Source organism: Varanus komodoensis, unplaced genomic scaffold, assembly GCF_004798865.1.
Source record: "Varanus komodoensis strain SLA01 unplaced genomic scaffold, ASM479886v1 scaffold6_2, whole genome shotgun sequence".
Lineage (NCBI taxonomy): Eukaryota > Metazoa > Chordata > Lepidosauria > Squamata > Varanidae > Varanus > Varanus komodoensis.
Window position 1 is genome coordinate 8,800,012 of NW_025336346.1, and position 27,734 is coordinate 8,827,745.

Consider the following 27,734-nt stretch of genomic DNA (forward strand, 5'->3'; position numbering starts at 1 on the left):
GCAGAAAGAGTTCAGCACTTTGCTTTGTATGTACTCAGAGACTCAGATGTAAAAATAAAGATGATTAATAAAGAGATGGTGGTGAGACTGATATTGCTGGAGGGAGAAGTCCAGCTCATGACAGGTGAGTTGGCATTCCAACTCCTGTGTTGAAAGGTGCAGGTCCAAGGGGTTGTGCTCTGCCTCCTTACCACATGCTGGGGTGCCACTCTCCCCTCCTCTTTTGCCTGACAGCAAACATGCATGTGTACTGCTTGATAAGTTTGATCTTCATGTTCAGTGAAGTCCATGATGCTGAAAAAGCCCAGTGAGAACATTTTTGGCAATTTTTGTGTGTTGGAATAAGCTTTACCACCTCTTTACAATTAATGATACAACAGAAAGAAAAGCACGTACCATTTATCAAGGCTAACAGAAAGAAATGTATACAATAGAGCGTGTTGACAGATCTCTTTGCTGTCTACCACTTGAGTCATGTGATAAACATCTCAGAGCGCCAGAGCTCCCTTTCAGTCTGATTTGGGATGCTGATAAATGCAGGGTATTTCAGGGGCAAGTTGCTTCTGTTGTTCATATTTCATGGAGCTGGGAATGGGAAAAAAATTTCCAAGCATTTCTGCATTACTGTTACCGAGGATGGTTTTCCATGGCGATGGAATTGGTGCATATATTATACTATATTTAAGCTGATACTTTGTGTAAATTTCCATAATTGCTTCCAGTGTGAGTTGCTGGCTTGTAATAAAGAAATGAACAGTTCATATTTTAGAAGGGCTACATAGTAAGTGAAATCTAACAGAAAAAAATCATTTTCTTCTGCTCCATGCTTTTACTGTCTCGAAAGTGCACACACTGAAATTATGCAAATGACAATTTGATTATTCTGTCAGAGAGAATGATGTCCCTGCAGAAAAGGTGGTAATCAAACATTTAATTAACTGGCTTTTACTTTCTTCCTTATGGAATGTTATTTGCAGATAAACATTTATAGCTTAACTTTTCATTTATTTTGGCTGTCTTTTGAATTCTGCTCATTCTTCTTAATTCTAGTTTTAAATAGTACTTAAGGCAGGGTGCACAGTGCTGACAATTGTACTAGAAATAGGTCAGCTAGAGGGCTACAGAAGCTTTTGTTGTGTGTAATTGCATATTATGAAGAAAATAGGACTACCAACCTCCTATGTCTTATTAGTAAGGCAAATGCATTGACATTTCTATGCGTACCAATAAGGATGGAGTGTTTAATCCCTCTCCCTAGTAATTCTTCCTTCCAAATTATCCCTTCAGTCAATTTCAATCTTTTCCTTTCATCTGGGCTCCAAAACCAGTCCAGCTGAGGGGAAAAATGTCATAGGACTGCATTTGCAGTGGTAAATTGGTAGCAGGAAGGGTCAAGCACATACTTGCTAGAATAATATGTAATTATAGTCTAAATTTGATGAATAGACAAATGTTATTCTTGAACAGTTTTGCACTTACTCTATTCCCAGAGAGTTACATTCAAATATGAAAAACGTGAGGCTGTCTTTGTAGTGTTGGTATGACCTTTGAAATAAGGATTGTACCTTGTAAAAGCTTATGTACTTTTATCTCAATATTTTCACCTGTAAAGTTTAGGATCTTGATTTTTTTAAAAAAATGAAACATAGCATCTGGAAATACCAATAGGCCTGCTTATAATATATATTCATGGGACCGTATCTTACCACTGCCCATATGAATAGTCTGGTGTGTCACCGTCTCTGTGTTTAGGGATTCAGCAACCCAGAATTAATCCATGGTTTATTGTTGTGTAACATTGAGTTTTTTAATCTCTAAGCTACTCAGACTGCTTGGGCTTCAGACATCATGATAACAACCTACACGTGGTATGATAGTAAGTCAGTAACTGAGATGGAAACAATAAACATGTTTGAGGCACAGTTGTTGCTTTCACCTGTTTTTGACAGACTTGTGGGTAATTAACTCAAGATTGTTACATAAGAAACTATGCTGAATCAGGCCAATGGTCCATCTAGTCTAGCACTCTGTACACATAAAGGCAAACCTGCTGTCCACAGCATCCTCCAAACGGAATGGGTGAAAGACTTCCATCTGCCCAAGCTCCTTAGCAACTGGAGTCTGTAGGCATGCTGCCTATGGTCAAGGAATTAGCACACAGCCAGCAAGACTAGTAGCTACTGATAGCCTCCTTCATGGATCTGTTCAGACCCTTTTTAAAGCCATCCACACTGGGGGCCATCACTACTTCCCATGGCAGCAAATTTCAGTTTAATTATACACTTTGTGAAGAATTACTTCCATTCTGTTTGCTCTAAACCTCCCACCAGTCAGCTTCATGGGATGACAATGGGTTTGTGTGTTATGGGTGAGAGAAAAAAAAACTTTCCCTCCACTTTCTCCGCATCGTGCATTATTTTAAACACCTCTATCATGTTTCCCTTAGTTGCCTTTTTCTAAGCTGAACAGTCTAAGTTGTTGTAACTACTCCTCATAGGGGAGCTGCTCTAGCCTCCTCATTTTTGTTGCCCTTCTCTGTACTTCGCCACTTCAAAGTCCTTTTTCAGTCAAGGCAACCAGAACTGAACACAATATTCTTAGTGTAGTCATAGCAAAGATTTGTATAAAGGAAGTAAGATATTGGCAGGTCTATTTTCTGTTCTGTTCTTAATTGTGCCAAGTGAAGAGTTTGCCTTTTTCATAGCAGCTGTGCACTGGATCAGTTATTTTCATTGATCTGTCCACTACTACCCCAAGATTCCTTTCTTCCTCAATCACTGCTAGTTTAGATGATGTCAGTGTATACTTCAAGTTTTTACCCCAATATGCATTACTTTACACTTATATTGAACAGCATTTGCCATTTTGATGCCCATTCTCCCAGCTTGGAGAAATTTCCTTGGAACTTCTCACAGTCCTCTTTTTGGTTTTAACTGCCCTAAAAAGTTTTGTGTCATCAGCAAACCTGGCCACTTCATTACCCACTCCTAATTCCAGATCATTTATGGACAGGTTGAAAAGCATTGGTCCCAGTACAGAAAATTGTAGGACTCCACTTGCAACATCTCTCCATTTATTCCCACCCTCTTTCTTCTGCTCTTTAACCAGTTAATAATCCATAAGAAGACCCTCTCCCTTTATTCCATGACTGCTTAGTTTGCTCAGGAGGCATTGGTGAAGGCCTTTGTCATAATCCTTTTGGAAGTCCAAGTCAACAATGTCTGCTGGATTGCCCCTGTCTACATGCTCATTGCCACTCTCAACTCCAAGCCATGCTGATTTTTTTCCAGCAGGGCTTGTCCTTCTGTGTGCTTACGGATTCTGTTTTTAATAACACTTCAAGCAATTTACTCAGAACGGATGTTAAGCTAACAGGACTGTAATTTCCCAGATCCCACTTGGATCCCTTTTAAGATATTGAGGTTCTAGTGGCCATTGTCCAGTCCTTTGGCACAAGAACTTATTTTAGGGACATGTTAAATATTTTGGTAAGAAGTGCTTGAGTTCTTTAATCATTCTCAGATGGATACCATTTGGACAGAGTAACTTTCTGACTTTCAGTTTGTCAATAAGGTTGAGAATTTTCATCTGTTGTCACTATTATTTGCCCTAATGCCTGACTTCCAGAATACATAGCTTCAGGGACAGGTATCTGCTCTGTTTCTGCTGCTGTGAAGACTGATGAAAAAATTCATTCAGCTTTTCTGCAATTTCCTCATCTCCCCCTTGGTGCTCCTTTAATCCCAATATTATCCAGTGGCCCAACTGCTTTCTTAGCTGCTGTCTTTCTTTTGATATATTTAAATAATTCTTTACTGTTATTACATGAAACTAAAGCTGCAGTGGTGGGGACTTGGAGTGTCTACTCCACAATTAACTCATTAAGTCCATACACGTCAGGAAGAGAGTGAATTTTTCCTGGATGTCATCAGATATATTGGATTTGACATCATTTGTAGCAAAGAGTTTGTCCTTGGGGAAGTTTTTTTATATATTCATATACCAGCCACCAAAGGAAGGAGATTTCTCATTTTTCTAATGCAGGACAATTTTGGAATTTAGCTGCTGCTGTTAGAATGTCTATCAAATCTCATCTAATTGGTGGGATGTCTTCAGCTGAATAACATCTTTGAGTTTAAGTGTATCCTGATTTAATTCAAAATCTAAGTTGAATATCTTATTGATGATTTTGTTCATCTCGGGGGGGGGGATAGCTTATTTGCCCAGTATTAATTGTCTGAAGCAGCTAACTTGAGAAGATTCATCCCATGTGTGCTTTTATTGATAGATTGATTGATTTATATCCTGCCTTTTTCCTACAAAGGGCTCAAGGCAGCTTACTTCTCCTCCTCCATCTTATCCCCACAACAACAACCCTGTGAGGTAGGTTGGGCTGAGAGTCTGTGTCTGGCCCAAAGTCACCCAGTTGGCTCCATGGCCGAGCGGGGACTTGAACCCGGATCGTCTGGGTCCCAGTCCCATGCTCTTAACCACTACACCACACTGGCTCTCATTTTGTCAGTTTGTACCAATGTTTTTGTTGAATGTCATGAATACTCGTTGAAAGTGTTCAGAAAGCTGCAAATTTATCTGCATTAGCACCATGTTAAGGGCCAAGAGTGCTGAATGAAGTTTTGGTGAAGGATGCTGAAGAATCTTTACTGTTCTAAATATAGGAATGCTTGAGCAGAAAATGCCTTTCAGGCAGAAGCAACCTTTGGAATTTGGTATGATATACACATTGTCTGTAGAATCATTGCTTATTGCTTGGAGTAGATTCCTCCTGGGAATACTCTTTCTCTCCTTATAGGCATTGCTTCTGATGCATTGCTTCTGATGAACTAGATTAAACATGGCTTGAAAAATTTGATAACCTAATTGAATTTCTAATGAGTTTTTAATGAGAGAGCTTAATACTAATGTATTTTTGAACTGGCATATTTTAAGACCTAGCAGCCATTTATTGTAATTGTGACAAATGGTCCTGCTGATTCCTCAAAGAATGAATAAACAAATGGAAGCACTGGTTACTGACTACTGGTACACTGTGAAATGGCATTCTCCATTTTAGTTTCCCCTCAGTGAGAGTTTGAAATCTGCAACTCAGATGGAGTTGAAGATGGAAGAAGTGGGGCAAAAGAGGATATAAGAGAAAAGACCCCAATTCTGTTAACTGTATGCAAGTACAAACATAATCAGTTCTTTTTGTTTTATATGCTTAATAGAACACATCCTGGCTTTTCTGAGTAGTGTACTATAACTCCAAACCAGCAGACTATGCTTTGAACAATTACTTGAGACCAGGATTGCAGACAAGGCATAATCTCAGGCAGTATTTTATTCTCTGAAGAGATCAGTTGAGGTGGGTTCAGCAGTAGAAAACTTGCATCCACTGCATGTCACATACATGCAGGTTGCATTAAAAACCCTGACTATTGATGGTTCAGAGCTGGCTTATGTACTTCCTAGAATCATGTAGTGGGTCACTGTGTGTTGATTTTGAGATGATTGGACAAGGCACATTAACATGTCATGCTGAGCCACTCTGAGAAGAAGCTGCAGTGTGTAGCTAGCTTCTCCGTCACTCTCAACAAATGACTCCCTGCATAGCAGCATCCTGCAGCTTGTTTCTTCCCGAGTCCCTTGCAGTCTTCCAGTTCACTGCTGGGAGCCCATGCAGCACAAATCCTTGTTTCCTTGCTCTGCATATTTGCATCCTTTCTGCAGTTGGTGTGCTGTTGCTACAAGGGAGCCCTTCCACTCTAGCATCAGATTGCAAACAGGAAGTGCACAGTTTCTTCCAGTGTTGGGTGTCAGATATATATGAGGGTTACAGAGCATTGAGTGGAATGGCGTAAATGATTCAAATATCATGGCATAGCAGGAGAGCAGAAGGGGAAAAATTCATAGCTGTCATCATTTGCTCCTGCGCAGGCCCAAAATAATTTGTAAAAACCCCTTGAGTCTCCTATCCTTTTTTCATAATTCAATAAAAGATTAAAAAAATCTATCCTGAGACTGCAAACTCTTGGGGGGGAAATGGTGCTGCTAGTAAAATCAAATGAATTGACAAGAGGTTTTGTTACTCTTGCTAGCCAGTACTCTAGCTGATCCTGACATCCCGGGGCAAGATCACTCTGCCAGTTTTGGATGTCATGCCTCCTCAACAAGCCAGCCATTACAAGAATATTACCACAAACCATGTGGCCTCCAGGTGATCTTTTTGTACAGAAATATGTATGACAGAAAAACCTCTTGTGGTTCATTCAGCACATTAAGTCCCTTTGCAACTATGCATGATGGCAGCCCACTGTGACCTAGTATGACATGAAAACCCAGTCACAGGATTAACTGTCCATGAATTCACCAGATTTATGCAATCTCTTTTCTACCTTCCGATTTGAGGGGAATGGCAAATCTGCAGTGCACCACTTCCATCTTCTGTATGTGTGCAGTTCTACTCTGTATATGCATTTGAGGGCACAGGGCTGTCTATATATGATACTTGTTCTTCGTCGTGGCCTCTGTGCATCACACATATGGGTACTGCGCCTGTGCAGTGCCTGTGGCTGGAAGATTGATAGCTAACGGTTTTTGGCGGGAAGCTCCGCTCCCCTCCCCACTGTGGCCTATAAAGAGCGGAGCGTCCACCATTTTGTTCAGTCTTTGCAACCGCCGTTCGCTGTGCCTCGTGCCGCTTTCGACTTTTGCTTCGACTATTACCTTGTGTTGAATTGTCCTCTTATCCTAGTTTTTTCCTCTCCTTGTTCCCAGCTTATTCTTCTGTGTAGCTTTTCTCTCATTATTTCTTCTTTCGATCTATCAAAAAAAAACAAAAACCCAAAAATATATACTTACCCTCTTCACTATCTCTCTTTCTTCCTCTTCTTCTGCGATGGCACAGCGAGCAGCTTTCCACAAATGCGCAGATTGTGGGTCAAAAATGGCACCAACTGACCCACATGATCTATGCCTCCTCTGCCTGGGAGAGGGGCATAGGACAGATAAATGCGCACATTGCCTGGCCTTCTCCAAGCAGGCCAGGAAGAACTGCGAAAACCAGCTTTGGAGGCTCCTATGGGATCGGGCTCTGATGCAGTCAGACCCGCTCGTCCCCGTCCCAAAACCTGGCTCCGCTTCTGTGGCCCCACCCTCATGGCCTTCGGACGAAGGTGCGTCTGCTTTGGTGGCACCCTCTGCTTCACCTAAAAAGAAGCATGAAAAGCGGAAGCACGCCAAAGAGAAGTTGGCAGGCCATAAGAAGGCCAGAAAGGAGAAGGTCTCCAAGCCTCCAAAAAAGTCCAAGACCTTGGACTGTCCGGACCGTCCCCGACATCGGAATTCGGAACCGATGGGACCCTCGGCACCGGTGGCGGTTACGGTACCGACCCCGCCCGAACCGGTCCTCCAGAAGGCTATGCAGGTTACCCTTCAAGGGTCTCCCTGCCGTTCGGTTGACCTCCCGCCTGCACCCCTTCCAACTCTACGGGGTTCAATTTCCGATGGGGAAATCCAAGACTCCCCTCCTAGGGTGAGGTCACCGACACCCATGCCCGCGGTGACGATGGAAACGGACATTGGCCTGTCCCTACCAGGGAGCTGGAGGAGCCGCTCGGTAGAGAAATGCCCGGAGAGTTGGCGTCGCCCTTACTACCATACTTGGGGCGATCCGCTCTCTGTAGGGTACTACCCTGCTCCCAGGGCATGATCATCTCCACCCCACGACCAACCACGATCAGTGGATTCGATGCGGGTGCCACCTCAATCCCCACAAAGTGGAAGCAGCCGCTCCTTCTCGCCGGCAGAGTCATCATCTTCGGCCCCACCCTACTGCGGTGCCGATTCGGCTGACTCGGAGGTCGACTCAACCTCCCCGGACGTCGCTGTGACATTCCAGGGTCCTGCATCACCCGACGAGTCCCATGTCTCCTTTGCGGAGCTGATGTCGAGACTTGTCCAGTCCCTGGACATCGACGCTGCCCAGCACCCGGGACCATCGACGGACAAGTTTTACGACGTCGTCTGCGAGGAGCAATTGACATCTATCGTTCTGCCGCTCATAACCACCTTGTGGCAGGCGATGACGCAGCCCTGGGACCTGCCATCACATCCTCAGTCGACGTCCAGGAGGTATGAGTCAATGTACAGGGTTCGGGAAGAGGATATTCCCTTCCTCCTCAAACACCCGAAACCGAACTCTGCGGTCGTCGAATCCTCGCAGGGCAGAGAGGCGAGAGGACACACGGCACCGAGAGATAAAGAGGGCCGAAAAATAGACTCCCTGGCCAGGTGAGTCTATGCTGCTTTGGGCTTGGGGCTTCGCATATCAAATTATGAGGCGACGTTGGCGAGATATCAATATTTTATTATGCAGCGCCTCCACAACGTCGTCTCCACCCTCCCAGACCACCAGGCTGATCTCGCGAAGGTCCTGATCAAGGAAGCCATTCAGGTCATGGTGCAGCAGTTATCCACGGCAAGGTACCACGTGGATACTGACTCCTGGGCCTTGGTCGGTACCCTTTCCCTTCAGAGGCATGCATGGCTCCAGAATTGTAATTTCCTGGAAGAAACCAAGTGGCGGATAGAGGAAATGCCTTTCAATGGATCCGGGCTTTTCCATTCTCGAACCGACCATAAGCTCAAGAAGCTCCATGAAATGAGGATGACGGCACGCAGGATGGAGATCCAGTCTCACGCTAGACGTAAGTGGTCCTGGAATCGTCCATCGTACAGGTAATCCTATCAACCGAGACAGCAGCCTCAACACTGCCAGCAACAACAGCAGCAGCGCCGCCGTCCTCAGCCCCAACAGCGTTTTCAGCAGGGCCGCCATCGTTTTGACGATCAGAGGCAACGCTGAAGGGACTGGCGAACCATTCCTCGCACTCCTTCAATACCCACCCCCCTCTCATTTGGGGATCGGCTTCAAAGCCGACTCCCCATTTGGGAGTCCATCACATCTGACCGGTGGGTATTATCCATTGTTCAACACGGCTGTCGAATAGAATTCGACATCGTTCCTCTATCGAGTCCGATCCGGTCTACTGTATGCTCACTGGTACTCCTCGACGAAATACGTCAACTTCTCTGTAAAGGAGCGATTCATCAAGTATTTCCATCTGACGGACTTCACGGATTCTATTCCAGATACTTCACGGTCCCTAAGTGGGATGGTGGTCTACGTCCGATTTTGGATCTACGGAACTTAAATACGTGTATTGTACCGAGAAAGTTTTGTATGACTACCCTTCAAAACATTTTGCCATTGTTAAGGAGAGAGGATTAGTTCACCTCACTGGACTTGAAGGACGCCTACTTCCACATTTCAATTCACCCAAATTACAGGCATTTCCTTCGTTTTGCCATTGCAAGCCAACTTTATGAGTTCACAGTTTTACCTTTTGGACTGGCTATGGCTCCGAGAGTTTTTACCAAGTGCATGGCTCCTGTCTGTGCCTTCCTACGCCTTCAGGGCATGCAAATTTATCCGTACCTCGATAACTCACTGTTGGTCTCACAGTCCAGAGGAGGACTCTTGGCGGCCATCCATAAGACCTGTGCCTTACTAGATGACCTAGGCCTACATATTAATACAGAGAAGTCTTCTCTTTTCCCGACACAGACGCTCACCTTCATTGGAGCCCGCTTGGATTCGACGTTGGAGAAAGCTTTCCTCCCACAAGACAGACAGCAGACTCTTGCTCGCCTTATCCATCGAATCCGACGAGAGGGAACGGTCACGGCGAGGTCTATCCAGAGGGTCCTGGGACATATGGCGTCCTCAGTTGCTGTGGTTCCACATGCCAGACTTCGGCTTCACCCACTACAACTATTTTTCAACAGGGTGTATCACCCTCAAAGAGAGCCACAGTCCATACTGATTTGGATCCCATCTTCCATGCTCCACTCTCTGCGCTGGTGGCTGAAACCGACCAATCTTATGATAGGAGTTCCCTTCAGGCGCGACCTCCTACGATAACCCTCAGCACCAACGCATCTCTCCTAGGATGGGGAGCGATATGCTGTGGCCTATCTACCCAGGGTACGTGGAATCATCTAGAATCCACTAATCATATCAACTTCCTGGAGCTACTGGCAGTCTTCAAGGCCCTTCGTTCTTTCGAGGACCGCCTTCATCATCAGATTGTTCAGATAACCTCGGACAATATAGCGACCGTTTTTTATCTGAACAAACAAGGAGGGACGAAGTCACCAACTCTAGCCAGACTCTCGATGGAAATTTGGGACTGGTGCATTCAGAGACACATCGCGCTGATGGCTGTTCATGTGGCTGGCATAGACAACGTGCACGCGGACCTTCTCAGCAGGCACATGTTCACCTCTCACAAGTGGAAACTGGACCCTTGTACGTGCAACCACCTTTTCAGGAGCTGGGGATTCCCCGATGTGGACTTATTCGCTACCCAACAGAACAGGGTGTGCGAGGCTTACTGCTCGAGAGCGGGAATTGGACACGCGTCCCTAGGGGACGCATTCATGATCCCTTGGAACAACATGCATTTCTATGCCTTCCCTCCGATCCCTCTTCTGATGAAGGTTATAGCAAAGATCGTGCACGACCGGGCATCGGGGATATTAGTTGCCCCTTGGTAGCCACGACAAGCGTGGTTTGCGAAACTACTCGACATCTCTCGCGGGGAATTTCTTCATCTTCCATCGCTCCCGTATCTTATAACACAGGTGGACGGCACACTTTGCCACCCGGACTTGCTCTCATTGAACCTAACAGCATGGCGAATTCGATGATTGACGTTCCATCGATACCGACGATGGTTTCGAGAGTTATGAATCTGACAGCTTCTATTAATCTATCGGTACCGACGATGACTTCGACCACCTCGGATCCAATTGTCGAATCCAATCACTCGGGTGCTTCCCCTTTCTCTGATCTCTCTGCACCATTCGGTTCAAGACAAGACCTGTCAAATTCGAATCCAACGTTTTTGCACCCTGATATTCAGCATATCATTGACTCTGCCTTAAAGCCGTCCACAAGGAAGTCATATAAGGCTAAATGGAAACATTTTTCCACCTTTGCCAAGTCGCGTTCGTTCTCCCCATTCCTCTCATCTATTGAACAAATTCTTCAGTTCCTTCTGGAATTGCACCATTCCGGATTGAAGCTGTCGTCCATTAAAGTTTATACAGCCGCGATAGCCTACCACCGTGGATTAGTCGACGGATCACCTCTTTTCTCATCCTATCCTCAAGAGATTCTTGAGGGGACTATATAATCTTAACCCATCAATTAGACCGGTTATGCCCACATGGAGCCTTTCTGTAGTTCTGCAGGCCCTTATGAAGGCCCCCTTTGAACCTTTAGCGACGGTGGATCTGCAATTGGTTTCTTGGAAGACGGCGTTTCTTGTAGCTGTCACTTCAACCCGGAGGGCCGGTGAACTTTGTGCTCTTCGAATAGACCCTCCTTATCTAAACTTTCACAGAGAGAAGGTCATTTTACGCCTCGACCCGTCTTTTTTACCCAAAGTGTCTACACCTTTCCATACAGGACAAGACATTGTACTGTCTGCTTTTTTCCCGTCACCGTCGACCCCTTTGGAAAGATCGTTGCACTCACTTGATGTTCGCCGTTGCTTAGCCTTCTACCGATCGTGGACGGAGTCTATTCGACGACCCAATAAGCTATTCATCAAATATTCTACTAGGGATCAGGGCGATCCAGTCACTCCATAAAGACTTTCTAAGTGGCTAGTCCACACTATTGTCTTGTGCTATCAGTTGGCTAAGCTCGAACTGCCTTCAGTTCCCCGAGGCCATTCTACTAGAGCTGTTGCAACCTTGTCTGCGTTCACAGCGGGGGTCCCGATCGATGACGTCTGCCGAGCCGCTACTTGGGCGAACCCTTGCACCTTTGCCAGGCACTACCGTCTCGATGTTCAAGCTCGACGGGACTGCTCCTTCAGTAGAGCTGTACTCTCCTCCGTCCTTCGATGAGGACACCTTCCCTCCTCCTTGATGGTAAGCTTGTTAATCTACCCATATGTGTGATGCACAGAGGCCATGACGAAGAAAAGCAGGTTGCTTACCTGTAACTGATGTTCTTCAAGTGGCCATCTGTGCAGTCACACAACCCACCCACCGGCCCCGCTCGGTGTCGGTGAGTGGACGCATCGACAGCTCGGTGTCGATGAGAAAGGCATCTTCGGTACCGACCATCCCCTTTTTTACAGTACCAACACATAAAAAAAAAGAAAAAAGATTTTAAATTATTAAGATATCGTACGTTTGGTCGCAAAGACTGAACAAAATGGCGGACGCTCCGCTCTTTATAGGCCACAGGGGGGAGGGGAGTGGAGCTTCCCGCCAAAAACCGTTAGCTATCAATCTTCCGGCCACAGGCACTGCGCAGGCACAGTCCCCATATGTGTGACTGCACAGATGGCCACTCGAAGAACATCAGTTACAGGTAAGCAACCTGCTTTTCTTGGGTGTGAACCAGTCCCACATGTTGATACTTGGTGTAATCCACAGAGGTTATCTCCCATCAGAAGTTCAGAAAGCTTATATTGCATGTGTGTCCATGAGAGGGATGGGAGCTAGGGTTAGGGACTTTGTATGCCCCTGTAGAATGTGTGCATAGTCAACAGAACAGTGGAGGTGGATGGTAAGGAAAGATTGTAGCTACCCTGTGAAACTTCTACTCCAAACAAGTGACTAGTGTTGTCAGGTGATAACAGTCATTTTTAAATGATGGACAGTATAAAACCAACTACTATCTGCAGATCTGTGTGGATCAGCATCTTTATTTTGCTATCCTCTTTATTCCAGGGAACAAGTATGTTCAGAGGTCTAGAATTTGTCTGAAGTTAGTTGTGTGACTGGTAGGATACTTGACTAGCTTAACAGGGACTTCTTTGTGAGCTGTGTACTTCTGAATTTAAGAGTGAAGCTTTGTAAACTCCTATAGTCTGGTTTGGATTACTTTTCAAGTCACCTTTTTGTAAACAAGTTCATAAAGAGATTCCAAAGCTAGATGGCAGCATATAATGGAATAAACAATAGCTGTGTTTTTTAAATGTCCCTGTTGGGATATGAAAGCAGAGAAGCACATTAATTCCCCGTATGTGTCCCTACAGGGCAGTATAACTCAGGAGGTTTGTATACTGAGTAGAAGTTATTTTTCTTTTCTCTCCGTAGTTCACTTTCTTGTTTTTGTTGAATTACTGTTACGATTAATGTATGCAGTAATAGCAGTTCTTTCGTATTGGAGTTACTGCTTCCCACAGTAATGAGGGCACATTTCCATAAATACCATGTATCAAGATGCAAGCAAACGTAAAATGAGAGAGAAAGGTGTACTCTACAAGATGGCAGAAATTCCAACATGGTTTTGCTACACTCATGTCTCACAGGATACCCTTGTTTGGAGTCTAACCTGGAAAATTCATTGTAATGAAGAACTGTGGAGTAGCCTGGCTACTCAGAGGCTGTCATTGGCCAGAGAGGCCCCTCCACAGAAATAATTAAATGAAGAGGAACTCTTGAAAGTCTGGGTGGATGGGATAGGTATGGGTGACTGTAGCAGAAGAAATTATACAAGTCCTGTAGTGGGCTAGGTGGCGAAGCTCATATGCCAATAGCTTTTGTTGTGTCCATTATCAAGGCCTTAATTATTTTGGGTTGCACAATCCTCTTTGCCTTTTCTTTTGGAAAAAATGAAAAGTGTGTTCATCAAAAATGACAGAGTAGGATGGCTTGGAACTTGAATTGGCTTCCTGCTTCGGAGCTGTATTGTATGGTTCTGAACATCTAAAATGGCATTCCAGTTTAATTCTACAATATTGGGTGGCTTATTTTTAATGGTACCTTGCTATAGTCAAGGGGTGAAAAATATTGTAATAAAAATTCTAATTAGTGTAACTGAACCACTGACCACATTATCTGCACCCAATATATTTGTTCATGCTCTTTGCTATAGAAGCAGAAAAAAATTGCATAGTACGGTATTGCAAATAATCAGTAGAATCCCTTCTCTGATTTTGAATGGGAGTGTTGTTACTGGGGGAAGTATCCCAAGACCATTGTGCTGCTTAATCTAATGTTGTATTGCTAGCATAAGCAATCTGTAGTAGTACACCAGTAGAATAAGCAGGCAAACAGATTTTCCAGGGAAAACAGCCTGCTCTGCGGGGATACTGCTAGAGGTCACTTATGCTAGTGATGAATGAAGAATGTTAGTGGACGAACAATGTCAGATACTGGCCAGGGTGTTGGAGTATAACTTTATCTTTAAAGTTTATCTGCAACAATTTTTGCAGCGTGCTGATTTCTACAATTTTAGCATAACTATTGTGTTCAAAATTTGGGGCATACATTTTAATGGGACAATTTTTGCATGGTAAAATCATAAACTGACTATACCAGGTTCTGTCCAACAACGTACTAGCACCTGGAGTTCAGGGACTTCCTGCTTTCCTCAGAGACTCCTGAAAACTCTCTTGATGGTTGGCATTTTTCTCAGGGGGTATGTTGTGGCACAGGGCACTGGGCAGTGATGGGGACTTAAATCCCTGACAATCCACTGGCGGCACCTTCCATAAACTGTAGAGCTTGCTGTGTAAAGTACTTTTCCCCTGATTTTTCAGGGAGTTACTCTCATTCTCCCATGTAAAAGCCCACCTCTTTCAGTAGGGTGCTCTTAGTGATCCTCTTCCCCCTGTGGGACATTTGAAACAAACCTTTGGCTTGCTCCAAGAAATACCTTGTTGATTCTCTTAAAGACTCATATGTTTCTTGAAAGAATCTTCGCCATGCCATTTAATGTTGAGCTTTGTGTGAAAGTCAGCATTTGCACTGAAGCTCCAGATACAAAAGTGTAGTTGGAAAATGTCACACTATTTTAAATAGAGTGAAGAGAAAAATCTGCTCATCTCTTTTTAACCAAAGGTGTGACTGACCAAGTTCTGAAATGACAGCCTTCTTAAATATTAGCACCATCTTTTCAGTGCAACATTGGCTTGGTTTCTATGTTGCCACAGGAATGTTGGAAGATGTTAATGGAAAGGCCTACCCATTACTTTTTCTGTAATGGCCTTTATTCCTTCTGTAATTGCAAAATTGTTGGGGACAAGAATTGCTTCAGTGACACACTGCTAACACTGCAAAACATGTAGGACAGGCAAATTGAGAAAGTTCAGGAAAAGCACATGCCTAGTCAGCTGCACCAGCTCCTACTTGTAGTGGCATGTGATCAAGCAGTGATTAGATTGTGTGTGTGTGTGTATCTGCACACAAGTAGGACACTTATCTATCTTGGGGACAATTTCAGGTAGGTCTGTCCGATACCATTCTATATATGCAAAATGGAACAAGCACAGGAAAAAATGCATGCACACATATACCTGACATGCTTATCTTAAAATGCATACAAAGCAACATTCCTCCTAAATGGGAACATTCCCTCCCTGTTTGTGAGACACTAGAAGAATGGGTTAGTTGGCGGACAGTTCTGGCAGTCTCTTGACGATACATCTACACACAGTTTGAAGTTTCCCAGAGTCATGAGTTGTAATCCCATTGGAATTACCAAAAAGGAAGGGGTTGTAAGGGAGTGTTGCGGACCCTGTTACAATCAGATCCAAGATTGGAGTTTGGTATTCAGGCACCAGAGGGGCTGGTGATGTGAGTGTGAGAGAGCCAGGTGTTTATCAAAGGAAGTTCAGGAAGGAGAAATGTAGGTACTGGACTGATTTACTCAGTGAGGCTTCTGAGTGGAGATGTTTTGGTATTATACAAGAACATCTAGTAGTTTGGAAGAAAGATGATGACATGAAGTCTGAAAGATCAAATAGAGATTGTACACTGCCATATAAGGCCTGATATACAAGCTGTGATATCAATGCAGTAACCCATCTGGGGATGTATACTGAGGCGTCACCTTTTCACATACTGCCTCTAGAAGGGATTTCTATGAGTTGAACACACTGAATTGTAGTGTGTGCCGTTGTGACTGCATCAGGAGGGGACTGCAAAGCCAAAGACCCCCTTTCCTGGCTTCTCCATGAAGAGCAAAACAAGAAAGATGGTGCACTCACCAGACCTTTATTCTTCTGTTACACTTCCACCGCTTGTTTTCCACAGCGCCTTGGCCCTTGCCTGCTCTGGCTCCCTTCCCTCCTGTCGCTATGGCAATGAACTGCGCCGTCCTGCAGTAACGCTCCCCAGCTCTGCTCGCGGTTTGCCCTGGCCTGCCTGCCAGCGGCAACTGCACCGGCTCTTCCTCAAACACATGTGCGTTTCCGCGCCCTTTCCTCTCTCCCGTCTCTCTCTCCTCCTGTCTCTCCTTCCTCTGCCTCCTCTTTATCTTCCCTCTTTGCGCACCACTCCACCCAACCCAGCTGTTCCTGCCTCGGTCCGCAGTCCCGTACAGCTGCGTGCTCGCTCGTATACCCTGGTCGCTGCCTCCTTGTGAGTTGCTCTGCCCACATGGATTCCCAGCCTCACCCTGTTGTCTTCAGCCCTGCTCTGTGGAAGGCCCCAGGAAGAGGGGTGAGCCCCTCTGCCTCCTCACAGCCGTAGTGTCTAACTCTGGGATTTCCTGAGCTTCTTGTATCAACTCTGCAAACCAGCCAAGTCAGGGTTTTGCAGGGATGGTGTGTATATTCCTGCACACAGTTTCCCACAAAACATTTTGTGCTGCAGTTGCCAAGAGTTTTCCTTTCTATGAGTAAGGCACTATGTAAGTCTGGCTGTGTAGATTCTACAGATCTTGCTTTCTAGTGTTTTTGCACTATAGTTGGATCTTTTGATAACAGTTCTCAAATTCTCAATTTATGAATTAAATAAAAAATGGTATAAGCTTGTACATGAAAGGTGATATAACCATTGCTTCCATTGCTTTATTTCTGGATCTCTAGTTTGCTACTTAAACAATGAATGAATGCATTTTATCCACTTCATGCTATAGGTGCTGTCTATCGAAATGTTGAAGTAGAAAGTTATTGCATCAAACAGCAAGATTACAAACTGCATTTTTCACATTAGTGAATTGCTCAGATGCTCTTTCTATCTTAATTCAGTTTTCTCCTTGTTAGAGTGGGTCTCTCAGGGTCAACACAAACAGTGTAATTGTAATGAGTTCAGACTCTAAAATGTTTAAAGGCAGTTACATTTTTTTCAAAGCAAAAAAACTAATGCTACCCGAAAACTAGACTGCTGGGCTTTTCTAAATTATTTCAGCAGTTCTTATACTAGGAATTCGACTTAGCATTATATATACTTCACACAAACTAAAAATAACTTACAGCTGTGTCGAGAACTCAAGAAAAAATGTATTGTGCTTAAGTCAATGTGTGAAGTGAAATTTGCAATGCATTCTGTTTTGACTGACTTTATTAAAGAGACGTCTGTTGCTACTTAATATTACTTTGGGGTAAATCTACAATGACACTTGGAAAAGTATAGGAATTCAGGGGGTAACAATAAACCGACAGAACAACACTGGCAACCTTAACCAGCATTATTTCATGGAGTGAGGAGATGAATGTAGGCAAGAATGTGGGCTGCCGGAAGAGGGTGCTGCACTCCACTCCTCCTCTGCACCCGGCATAACAATTGAGTGGGCTGCCCCAGCAAAGACAGCCCTCTCCTCCTCACCCAGCAACTGCTTCATCACTTCATCATTGGGAACGAGGAATGGCGTTCCCTGGTCCTCTTCTGCCTTACTGCAGTAGACAAGGACAGGCAGTCCCCAGGTCACAAATTAGTTCTGTTCCTGAGAAAATGGTGATTTGTCTTTAAGTTGAATTTGTATGTAAGTCGGATCACTTATAGTTGTTTCTCCACGTGCATGGGGGTTAGGGGCACTTGGCCCATGAAAGTGGCAAAAGCATGACTATCTCTAGCACTCATCCCTCCAAAACTCACCAGTACCAGCTATTTACCACAAGGAAATACTAGAGAGATTTCCCTCCTGATGGATGGAGCAGGAAGGCATGCTTCAGAGGCTCCCCTCTCTCCCTTTATACTTCCTTTCTCTCTATGGTGAAGCTTTGGCGGTCCTCCCTCTCTCCCCTTTTGCTGTCTCTCTCTCTGGTGAGAGAGATCCCACTCAGCCATGAAGCCAGCTGGGTAATTTTGGGCCAGTCACAGATTCTAAGCCCAACCTACCTCACAGGGTACTTGGGATAAGATTGAGAGCAGGAGGAGGGGAGTTGCTTTGAGTTCTTAAAAAAGGCAGGATATAAATTTAACAATAGTAATGTCTTTGGAGGCTCTGCTTGCATACCCAAGTTGTGGAATAAGTAATAAGTTGTGGAAATACAGAACTCTCCTCATTTCAGAAACTTGCTCACTACAGAAAGAAACATTCCCTTCTCTTTGCTTTCAGGTGGGCTTTGAATACATTTTTGTTTCAATCCACTCTGAATACATTTTGGTTTCAGTCTGCTTAGGGGTGGTTTAATTACTGCTTATGCTTAAAATTTGGGAACTTCTTAATTTGCTGTTGAGGTTTTTTATTATGCCTTTCTTCTAGCTCAGTAGAGTTGTAGATAATTTTAATTAATTGTTCTAATTTGACTGATATTTATGCAATTGATTTTTTGTGGTACTTCTTTCTTTTTTGTAATCTACTTTGAGAGAACCCCATCCTGAAAACCAACACAGAAATATTTTAAATGAATAAACATGGAAGTGGTAAAATTGTAACATAGCTATAAAAAGATCCCAAACAAAGCATACTTGTCTGAGTGGATATATGATGTCCATCAGCAGAATTTACTTAGACTGCCTCTCTGCAGGAATCCCATTGATTGTGAGTCTCTAAATTACATAAGAGAAGATTGAAAGCTGTGCTGATGGGCCTGCAATTTCACAATAATATTAGTTACTCCTGGAATTGTTATAACTGTTCTTTTTATTTCCTCACAAAATCTGTTTCAGAAAACCTTGTAATGTCCTTGCAACATAGTCTAATAGAGTTTTCGTAGTGTCTAACACTGAACTTCCTTGCTCCAACCCTTTCCCTCTACCATGAACTCACCCAATGGTTCTCTCTTGATTGCCATACTTTATTGCTTATTGTAGGGCCCTTGTGCCACGAGGTGGAATAGAAGTACAAAAATTAAAATAAGAGCTACAATAATATAGAAATAAAGCGAGTCAGAAGGGGTCTCCTGGGCCATCTAGTCTAACCCCCAGCTCCAGCCAGCTCCACTCATGGCATGCCTACCATGTGCATGTCCATATAATGCATGTAAAGTGCTTGAACATCTAAAGCCATATTATAATTAAAGATGCATGGGTGAAAGCAAGAATAAAGTGCTTAAAGCTTCTCACTAGCTACGTTGGAAACAACACTAAACCAAGGATGGGGAACTGTGGCCCCTAGATGTTGGGTTAGAGCAGAGGTGTCAAACTCAACTTCCCTGGGGGCCGCTGGAAGTAGAGTCTGGGTGAGGCTGGGCCGCATCAAGCGGTGGTGGTGGGCTGCTCCTCCCACGTGGCTCCCGGAGGCCGGCGCTTGAAGGCCGCAGGGCCCCTCCCCCGTGCCCCTCCCGGCCCGGCAATTGGCCCACAGGCTGCGAGTTTGAGACCCCTGGGTTAGAGCATCTATTATTCTTGACCAATGGCCAGGCTATGCAAAACCACACCTTAGCATTATAAGAAGTCTTAATGCTTACACGCACACTCTTTTCTAGTGTGATCACATATGCGTTGACTGAATCATAAACCATGCCTACCATAAGATTTTCACTAACCATATGCTTATTGGGTTTGAATAGCACAGCAGGTAAATAGAAAACTAAAGCTTCTGAACTATGCCTCACAGCTGTGCTAGAGAGGGGGAAAGCCCAAATCCAAGACTAAACTAGTGTGAAGCATTGTGTCTGAGCCAACCTGTGGTTAAACTGCTGTGCTAAACTGAGACTTGAAACGAAGATTTTCGTTTCATATGTTGTAGTCTTGCTGGCTACATGGTCTCTTGCTGTTAGAATATCTGTTTCTTAGGCACTTCATCCTTAAGAACCCTGCACTCTTTATTTATTCCAATATTTTAGACTGTCCTTTATGATAGGAGAGCAGTATATAGTAAAATCAGAAGAACAAAATAAGTTAAAGCAATAAGAGGCAGAAAATACATAAAAAGACGAATTAACTGGTTAAAATAAATCAGTTTAAAGTCTCTGGGAAAACGAATTGGTTTTGGCCTAGCACCAAAAGGAGCCTGATACCAGGTCCAGTTGTACCTTGATGTGAAGGATGTTCAGTAGTCATGGTGCCACAATAGAGAAGTGTGTTGAGAGTGGGCCCAACTCTCAAGTAACTGCCTTCTCAGATGGATTCTTCAGATTCAGAGGAGGAGGCAGAGGGGAGCACATGATTTTGCCATTTCAAGATTGCAAATTGAAGATACTCAGTGTGAGAATTAACCCACCATGGAAAAGGAGGAAGGCATTTCAGAACTGGGTGGGAAGGAAACTGAAGGGGAGTTCCTTGACCCTGTCAGGAGATGGCTGGCTAAGTGAATGGACCAATTAAGAAGCATTCACTGTCCCATTACTAAGCCCCCAAACAGCAGGAACCACCTGACTCAGAGTCAGACTCTTTCTGGGAACTAGGGGGTATTTCAGTTTGGATTTAGCTCTTTACATGGAAAGATGCTACTCAAAAAGAACATCTGAGAGAGATCATTAATTTATGCTGTTCTGCCACCTGCAAAGCTGTTGTAAAGAAGAGTGCTTCTGTGTGTTTTGTCTAAGTCTGCTGGAGAGGAAAAAGGGCAGCTAGAGAGACCTGTTCTCCAGCATGTTTTCTCTGCTGATTGTTGAGATATTTGAGACTTAAGCTAGGTCAACAGCATCTTGAATTGGACTCAGAAGCAGATGGGCAGCCAGTGTAGATCGCCTAAAACTGGTGCAGTATGATTCTAACTGGCTGCTGAATTCTGCACTAGCTGAAACTTCAACGGCAAGCCTATTTTGTACAATACACTCACATTAAAGTATAATAGGGTAAACATGCAATATGGTCAGATTAAGGTGCTCAGGTTAAAGTGCAGCACAATTAAAGTGCCATCAGATATAGTCAACTCAAAACTTCCTATAAACTATCAAGTGCTAAGAGCTCATACAAAAGCAGGTGAAAATAATTACTTTTAGGCACTGGACTTAATTATCACATAAAAGACATTGGGAACATCCACATTCATGTTCTTGTGCCTTCTTATGCAACATTTCTTCAAAAAAAAAAAACTTCTGGCTTTCATTCAGAAACCCTCTAAGACTTCTTACCAGTTTAACCCATGGAGCCTAGATAGCATAAGAAACATAAATCTTTCAGTCAAGGTTAAGGTTTAAACAAATGTATGCATTTTGCATGAAAGTAGAAAAGTGTTTTATTTTGCTGACCAAAGAGTTAAATAACTAGAAAAATAAACTGATTGCATTTACTGTTATACAGAAAATGCATAATAGTTTATCCTGATTTTGCTGATTGCAAATAAGAATTCTTTCAAAAAATTAGGGTTCCTGACTTCGTGAAAGAAAAGCGGTTTGGAAACTGGTTGAGAGATGCACGCGATTGGGCTATTTCACGAAACCGATACTGGGGGACACCCATCCCATTGTGGGTCAGTGATGATTTTGAAGAGGTATGTCAGAAACAAGTACGAATAAGTGAAGATTGGTTTAATACAATAATCTGATTGTCCTTAGAATGTAACAGTACAGATCAAGTTATCTAGACAAAAGACGTTCTTGATTCCTGATTCCTGATAACTGAGGTATCCATTGCCAGCTGTGGCAGATGAACAATCATTCACTGATGACCTCATACATCAATATTTGTAGTTAAATTTCTGAAAAACTTTTCTAAATTCAGTTTTAGAATTTAAGCCCACATTTTTAAATTTGCTACTTAAATGTAATTGATTCTGCAATTACATGTTTCTCCTATAGATTGTGTTTAATTTTATAGTAATGTTTGATTTTTCATTTCTAATATGTTGAACTTCACCAGGTGCTCTGTATTGGATCAGTGGCAGAACTGGAAGAATTTTCAGGAGTGAAAGTCACCGATCTCCATAGAGAAAGGTTAGTGATTCTGGCAAAAGTAAGCCAAAATCTTTTGTAGCTTATTCAAATCTTTGCTAACGTCATTGCTGAACCCTTTTTTAAAATGCAACCTTCATTTAAGTGGTTAAAAATAAGCTGGCAGATGACTTTGTGGAGATTGCTCAGCTGCTGCACAGCCCGTGTGCATTGCTCCAACCAAAGTCTGTTATCAGCTCTCAAGTCTCCCTGACTGCAAGAATTGCAGATTGATTTTCAACCTGGGAGGAATCAACTATCAGCTAAATTCCCAGTCCCCACTGTCCCTTCTCTTATTTCCTCATGCTCAAAGCATGTAGCATAAGATTATAGTCTGACACAGATCCTTGAGTTGTCAAAAGTATACATTAAACACTTTTAACATTAAGGAGATATTAAGATGGGTGGAGGGAGAAAATAAGATATTATTTTAAAATAATATTATATTATTTTAAACATATTATTCTGTGAAGCAGGGTGGGCAAGTTGTGGCCCTTAGACATTTTGGCCTACAGCTCCCATCAGGCTTAACAAGCATAGCAGAGTTTTCATAGGGAATGATCTCCCCCACTCCTTTTGACCCAGTGGAAGGAGGTTGATCTTTTAGGCAGGTATAGACATGAGGTTAAGGTAAGGCTCATGGGGCGGAATTGTGTGGGTTTGGGCATGGCATATCTAGCATGTATACAACGACATTTTGGACATTAATACCTTTTATCAGCCCAGAAAGGTAGAACTAAAGGTGAGACCTTTGGAATTTCCTTCCAATCCTGGTAGAGAGAACTGACAAGGGGGATTCCCAGCCTAATTGTATGGTGGATGCTTGAAACATGGAAGGCAGGATGTTAGGTAATGGGAAACTAGGCCATTTTGCTAGGTAACCTGGATTTTTACAAAGGGACAAGTACTTTGTTCCTCAGGCCTTTCTCTTTAAACATACTTTCAGTACATTTGAGACAAGGCTTCCATTCTTTTATTCTTTATTAGGAGAAAATGGGATGAGAAGAGCTAGATGTTGTTGCAAAAAAAGTATTTCCTTCTGTGCAGCTGTAGGAGAGGAGGGGAAGTACACAAATCCCAGGCTTACCTAGGCTCATTCCCATAATGTAAAAACATCGTTTATTGTTGTGTCTGAATGAGGTTTTTGTCTGTTGGAAGTTAGTAGCTATATTAGCTATTATTTGCAAAATAGCTATTTTAGCTAACTTTTCAAATAATATGTGGAGACGTCACCAAGCCCTTCTCCATTGGTTGGCTAACAATTTTAGGTTAAAATGAGTAACTTGAGCAGTACACAATTCGTAGTGTTGAGTGCATGCTTGCCTGAGAACAAGCCATAAGGACTACCCTTATGTAATTCTAATATAATCTAGAATCTGTATATGTATTACAGTGCTAATATAATATAGATCATATAGATATATATGATTCTAAAACAGCTTTCTTTTAGATTCTCATTCAGCAATGTGTCCCTGGGTAGGTGGTAAATTACAAAGTTTATACAGGGTTTGTCCTAGGACCAAATGACCTAGTTGGTCCTAGGACAAAGCAAGAGAAAACTTCATTTGGAAGCAACAATCACAAAACTGAAGCTATTTTTTGGGGGGACATCATGAGAAGGCAAAACTCATTGGAGAAAACAGTGATGCTAGGGAATGTTGAAGGCAGGTAGAGAAGAGACAGACCAGATGGATTGATTCCATGAAGGAAGCCACAGTCTCGAGTTTGTAAGAGCTGAACAGGGCTGTCAAGGACCAGACATTTTGGAGGACTTTCAATCATAGGGGTGCCATAAGTCAGAGAGAACTGGACAGCATATAATAAAGACAACAACAGCATATTTTATGTAGTCAGATTAATATTGGAAGAAAATGCATATTGCATAAAGGAATGTTTTGATATAATTGCTTATCATAATTATTGATCTAGTTATACCAGATTCATATTGTAAATGGTCTTGAATTGTCTAAGATTATTTACAAGAACGATGTCCATGTGCTTAACAAGACACTGGTTCTTAGGCAATCAACTTATTTCTGGCATTAGCTAGCTGGCTATCGGTTGATCATCATCCTCTTGAAAAGTGAAAGTGACCTGGAAAGGTATCTGGTACATTAGGGTATCTTTGAGCAATTTTTCAATATAATAATTTGACTGTAAGTATACAACTTGTCAATTTTGCAAAACTGGTGAAATCTTTTTCATTCTGACTTTTCTAATGGAATGCTGATTTGGAAAATCTATGAAAGCGTTTTGAATATCCTGTTTAGAATTCCTAATTGCCTCTGTGATTGGTTACTTAAGTCCAGTGTCCTACTTCTGGGATGAAAATGCAGAACTTAAACTATTGCTGGAATATTTTTTTTCTTTGTAGTGTTGATCATATAACCATCCCTTCACGTTGTGGCAAAGGTACACTACATCGTGTTTCAGAAGTGTTTGACTGCTGGTTTGAAAGTGGAAGTATGCCCTATGCCCAAGTCCATTATCCATTTGAGAACAAAAGAGAATTTGAAGATGCTTTTCCTGCTGACTTCATTGCTGAAGGAATTGACCAAACCAGAGGATGGTAATATTTTTGTCCTTTATCTGTATGGAATTTTACAGATGTGTAGGATTTAATCATGATTTTAAAATAATAGTTTAAATAGCATTTGGCTTACATTTTTATAATTTAGATTGCACACTCAACTAGTAAAGAATGCAGGCCATGCATTACTCTTTATTTGAGCACTTCCTATTTAAAAAATCCAAAGTGTTTCACAATACAACAGCATTTAGATAAGTTCATGTATCCAGATTTCAAGGAAGGTGGCCTCTGTGCCATGCCACAGTGTCACATGTTACCCCCAAATCCATTGAGATTCAAGGCATTTTCAAGCATGATGCTTTGGTGCCAATTCTACAAAATGTATGTAGAAATGAATGTGGAAGTAGAGGTGTTGATATTTATCCATATAATAAGGACAAATCCATGATCATATTTGTATCCCATACAATATTAATTTGTACACATAAAATATCTTCAACTTTATTTTTTGGTTTTGAACATCTGTTATTAAGACTAGGAGAATGGTGGATTTTTTAGGGTTGGCATCTTGCATTGTTCAGTGCTACTTTCTAGTAAAAACTTTGCTATGTATATTTTTCTGAAAATATGTTATAGGCTTCCATATTCTATTGTTTACATGTATGCTGCTTTTTATGTTTCATCTGTGTAAGTTCAATTGATGTTTATCATCTAATTCTATTAATATCCCACAATCATTGTTGGGGACATTTTCTTGATTTAGAGAACACTCCTTTATGAGCAAGAAGTATTTTTTCTTTATTGAACTTATATCCCTCCTTCCCACAAGAGATGGCACTGAAGGTGGCTAATAAGAATAAAATATAGATTTCAGCAGAATCTTAGTTTAAAAATAACATGAAATCAATTAAAACAGAATTTTAAAAACGGAATAGTAAAGGAAATAAACAGCACCCAGTTAGAAATTTCTTTAGCAGTAAGCCAGTTTATATACCCAAAGCCACCTTAAAATCATCTTTGCTTGATGGTGGAAGGATGTCTAAAAGAAAGCAGCTGAGCCTCCCCTGGCAAGAGTTCTGGAGCCTAAGAGGTTCCACTAAGAGGAGTCTTTCTTTTGTCCCCACCAAACATGCCTTGCATGGTGAAGGAACTGAGAAAGAGACTCTCCCTGGTGGTACCTTAAACGCCAGGTGAAATTATATGGAAGAATGCAGTCTTTCATGAACGTTAATGTCCATTTATATAACAGCTGGTAGATGGAAGGGAGGGAACATAAAAAGATGTCTTAGCATGATTCATGTCATGTTTGGTGTTTTTACCCCAAAGTGCACAGTGTAATTAAAAAATTCTGGCTTACCGGTTTCACTTTAAGACTAGAAGCCAGTGATTGGAAGATGGTAATACACAAGATCCTGTACAATAAGAATTTAGTTTTGGACAATGAATGTGTTGGTGGTTCTTAATGTCCTTGGGCTTTTAAATGGGGTGGAAAGAAACAATTCAGCTTAATTAAAAATTTGGAAGCAGAGAAGGTTTGAAAGTATGCAATCTTAGCATTTGCCAGTCTAGAATCAGTCCCTGTACATTTTGTTTTTCAGGTTTTACACTTTGTTAGTGTTGTCCTCAGCTCTTTTTGGGAAGCCTCCTTTCAAGAATGTAATTGTAAATGGCCTAGTTCTTGCCAGGCAAGTATATTATGAATATTTCCCTCTTTGCTGGGTTTCTGCTTCAATAGAAAACCAAGCTTCAAGTGTTAAGAGTTTCCATGTTGTGTTATTTTATTATAAAAAGCCCACTCTGCTTCAGAAAGCATCCAGGTTTAAATGTCCACAGTCATGGACATAATCATTAGGTTAAATGTGGGTCGGAAAAATGATAGTCATCTTTCCATCTGTAATTTGCAGGGGGGGGGTTCTGTTGTAAAAATAGATGTAATACATTTTCAGACGGGCTAGTACTTTCTGTTTTGAAAAAGTTGGGTTGATTTCTTTGCCAGGATTAGATGAATTATCTGTGAGAACACTACCAACAAGTGCAAACTTTGTCACTCTCTCTGTGTTTAACTTGTTCCAGTGATGGGCAAAAGATGAGCAAGCGAAAGAAGAATTATCCAGACCCAACACACATTGTAAATTCTTATGGGGCAGATGCACTGAGGTAGGAACCTGTTGGTGTTCCCTTTCCTTTCCTTAAGGTTTGCAGATCTTTTGCATTTGTAGCTAGCATTTGTAGTTTGCTGTGCTGTGCTTTATCCATGTGCAACCATTTGGCAATGCATGCATATTTCCTCCTTTGGAATGGTGGGTAACTTAAAAAGAAACTCAAGAAAAGAAACTAGGTGCCTGCAGAGCAATTGGGTGCTGCTCAAATGCAAATAACTTGCACCATGGCAGCTTTTAGTGTTTCAGTATGAATAATGCAAACCTGGGCATATCCTTAATACTTTCTATAAATACTTGTGTCAGAAAGTACATTGGGAATTTTGGTTTCCCACTGTTGATTTAGAAAAGTGATAACCAGTGTCTTTAGTGGAACTAGTTGAACTGAAGACTGTCTACACTTGTGGGTGAAATAGGACAATTTACTAGAAATTATCATGTAATTCAGCCTTTTATAGATCAAAGATATATGAATTCTATTTGAGTAGTCTTAAATAATTTTGAGCAGGTGAAGAACTTGAAATATTATCAGCATTTTTTCACTTTAAAGAATATGCTCTTTAAAATATATATCCCAAACTCTCAGGAATATTCATTATTTTCACTTTTCCAATAGGATAAACATGCATTTGCTTGCTGCCTGCCTGAATTGTGTATACCAACATCTATTTATACATACTCCATCACAGAATACAAACAGTGTTTACTGGACTGATTTAAGAAGAGAGCTCGAGATCGGTTGTTTGAGTTCTGAAATGCTTGTTTGGTGTTTGAGTTCTCAAAAGTCAAACATTAGCATTGGAGGGCTATTCATTGGCCTAGAAGTTTGAAAATAAATAATGAATCAATGAATAACTTACTTGTAAATTTTTGCTTTCTGTATTGAGCTTCTGTGGAAAAGCTTTTTACTTCCATGTGCAAATTTTGAAGAGAATTTCAGATCAGAGTAGGGGCAGCAAGTATTGAATG

General features: G+C 42.3%; 1 protein-coding gene across 3 annotated transcripts in view; it reads left to right on the forward strand.

Annotated features, from left to right (window-relative positions):
* The window catches only part of IARS1 (isoleucyl-tRNA synthetase 1), a 98,471-nt gene that overhangs the window by 26,025 nt on the left and 44,712 nt on the right, over positions 1-27,734 (forward strand). For all 3 annotated transcript variants that reach the window (XM_044451679.1, XM_044451681.1, XM_044451680.1), the window contains exons 15-19: positions 21,511-21,637; positions 22,006-22,079; positions 24,451-24,645; positions 26,205-26,291; positions 26,680-26,763. In XM_044451679.1, coding sequence (XP_044307614.1) covers positions 21,511-21,637; positions 22,006-22,079; positions 24,451-24,645; positions 26,205-26,291; positions 26,680-26,763 — 567 coding nt within the window. The remainder of the gene's footprint in view (positions 1-21,510; positions 21,638-22,005; positions 22,080-24,450; positions 24,646-26,204; positions 26,292-26,679; positions 26,764-27,734) is intronic.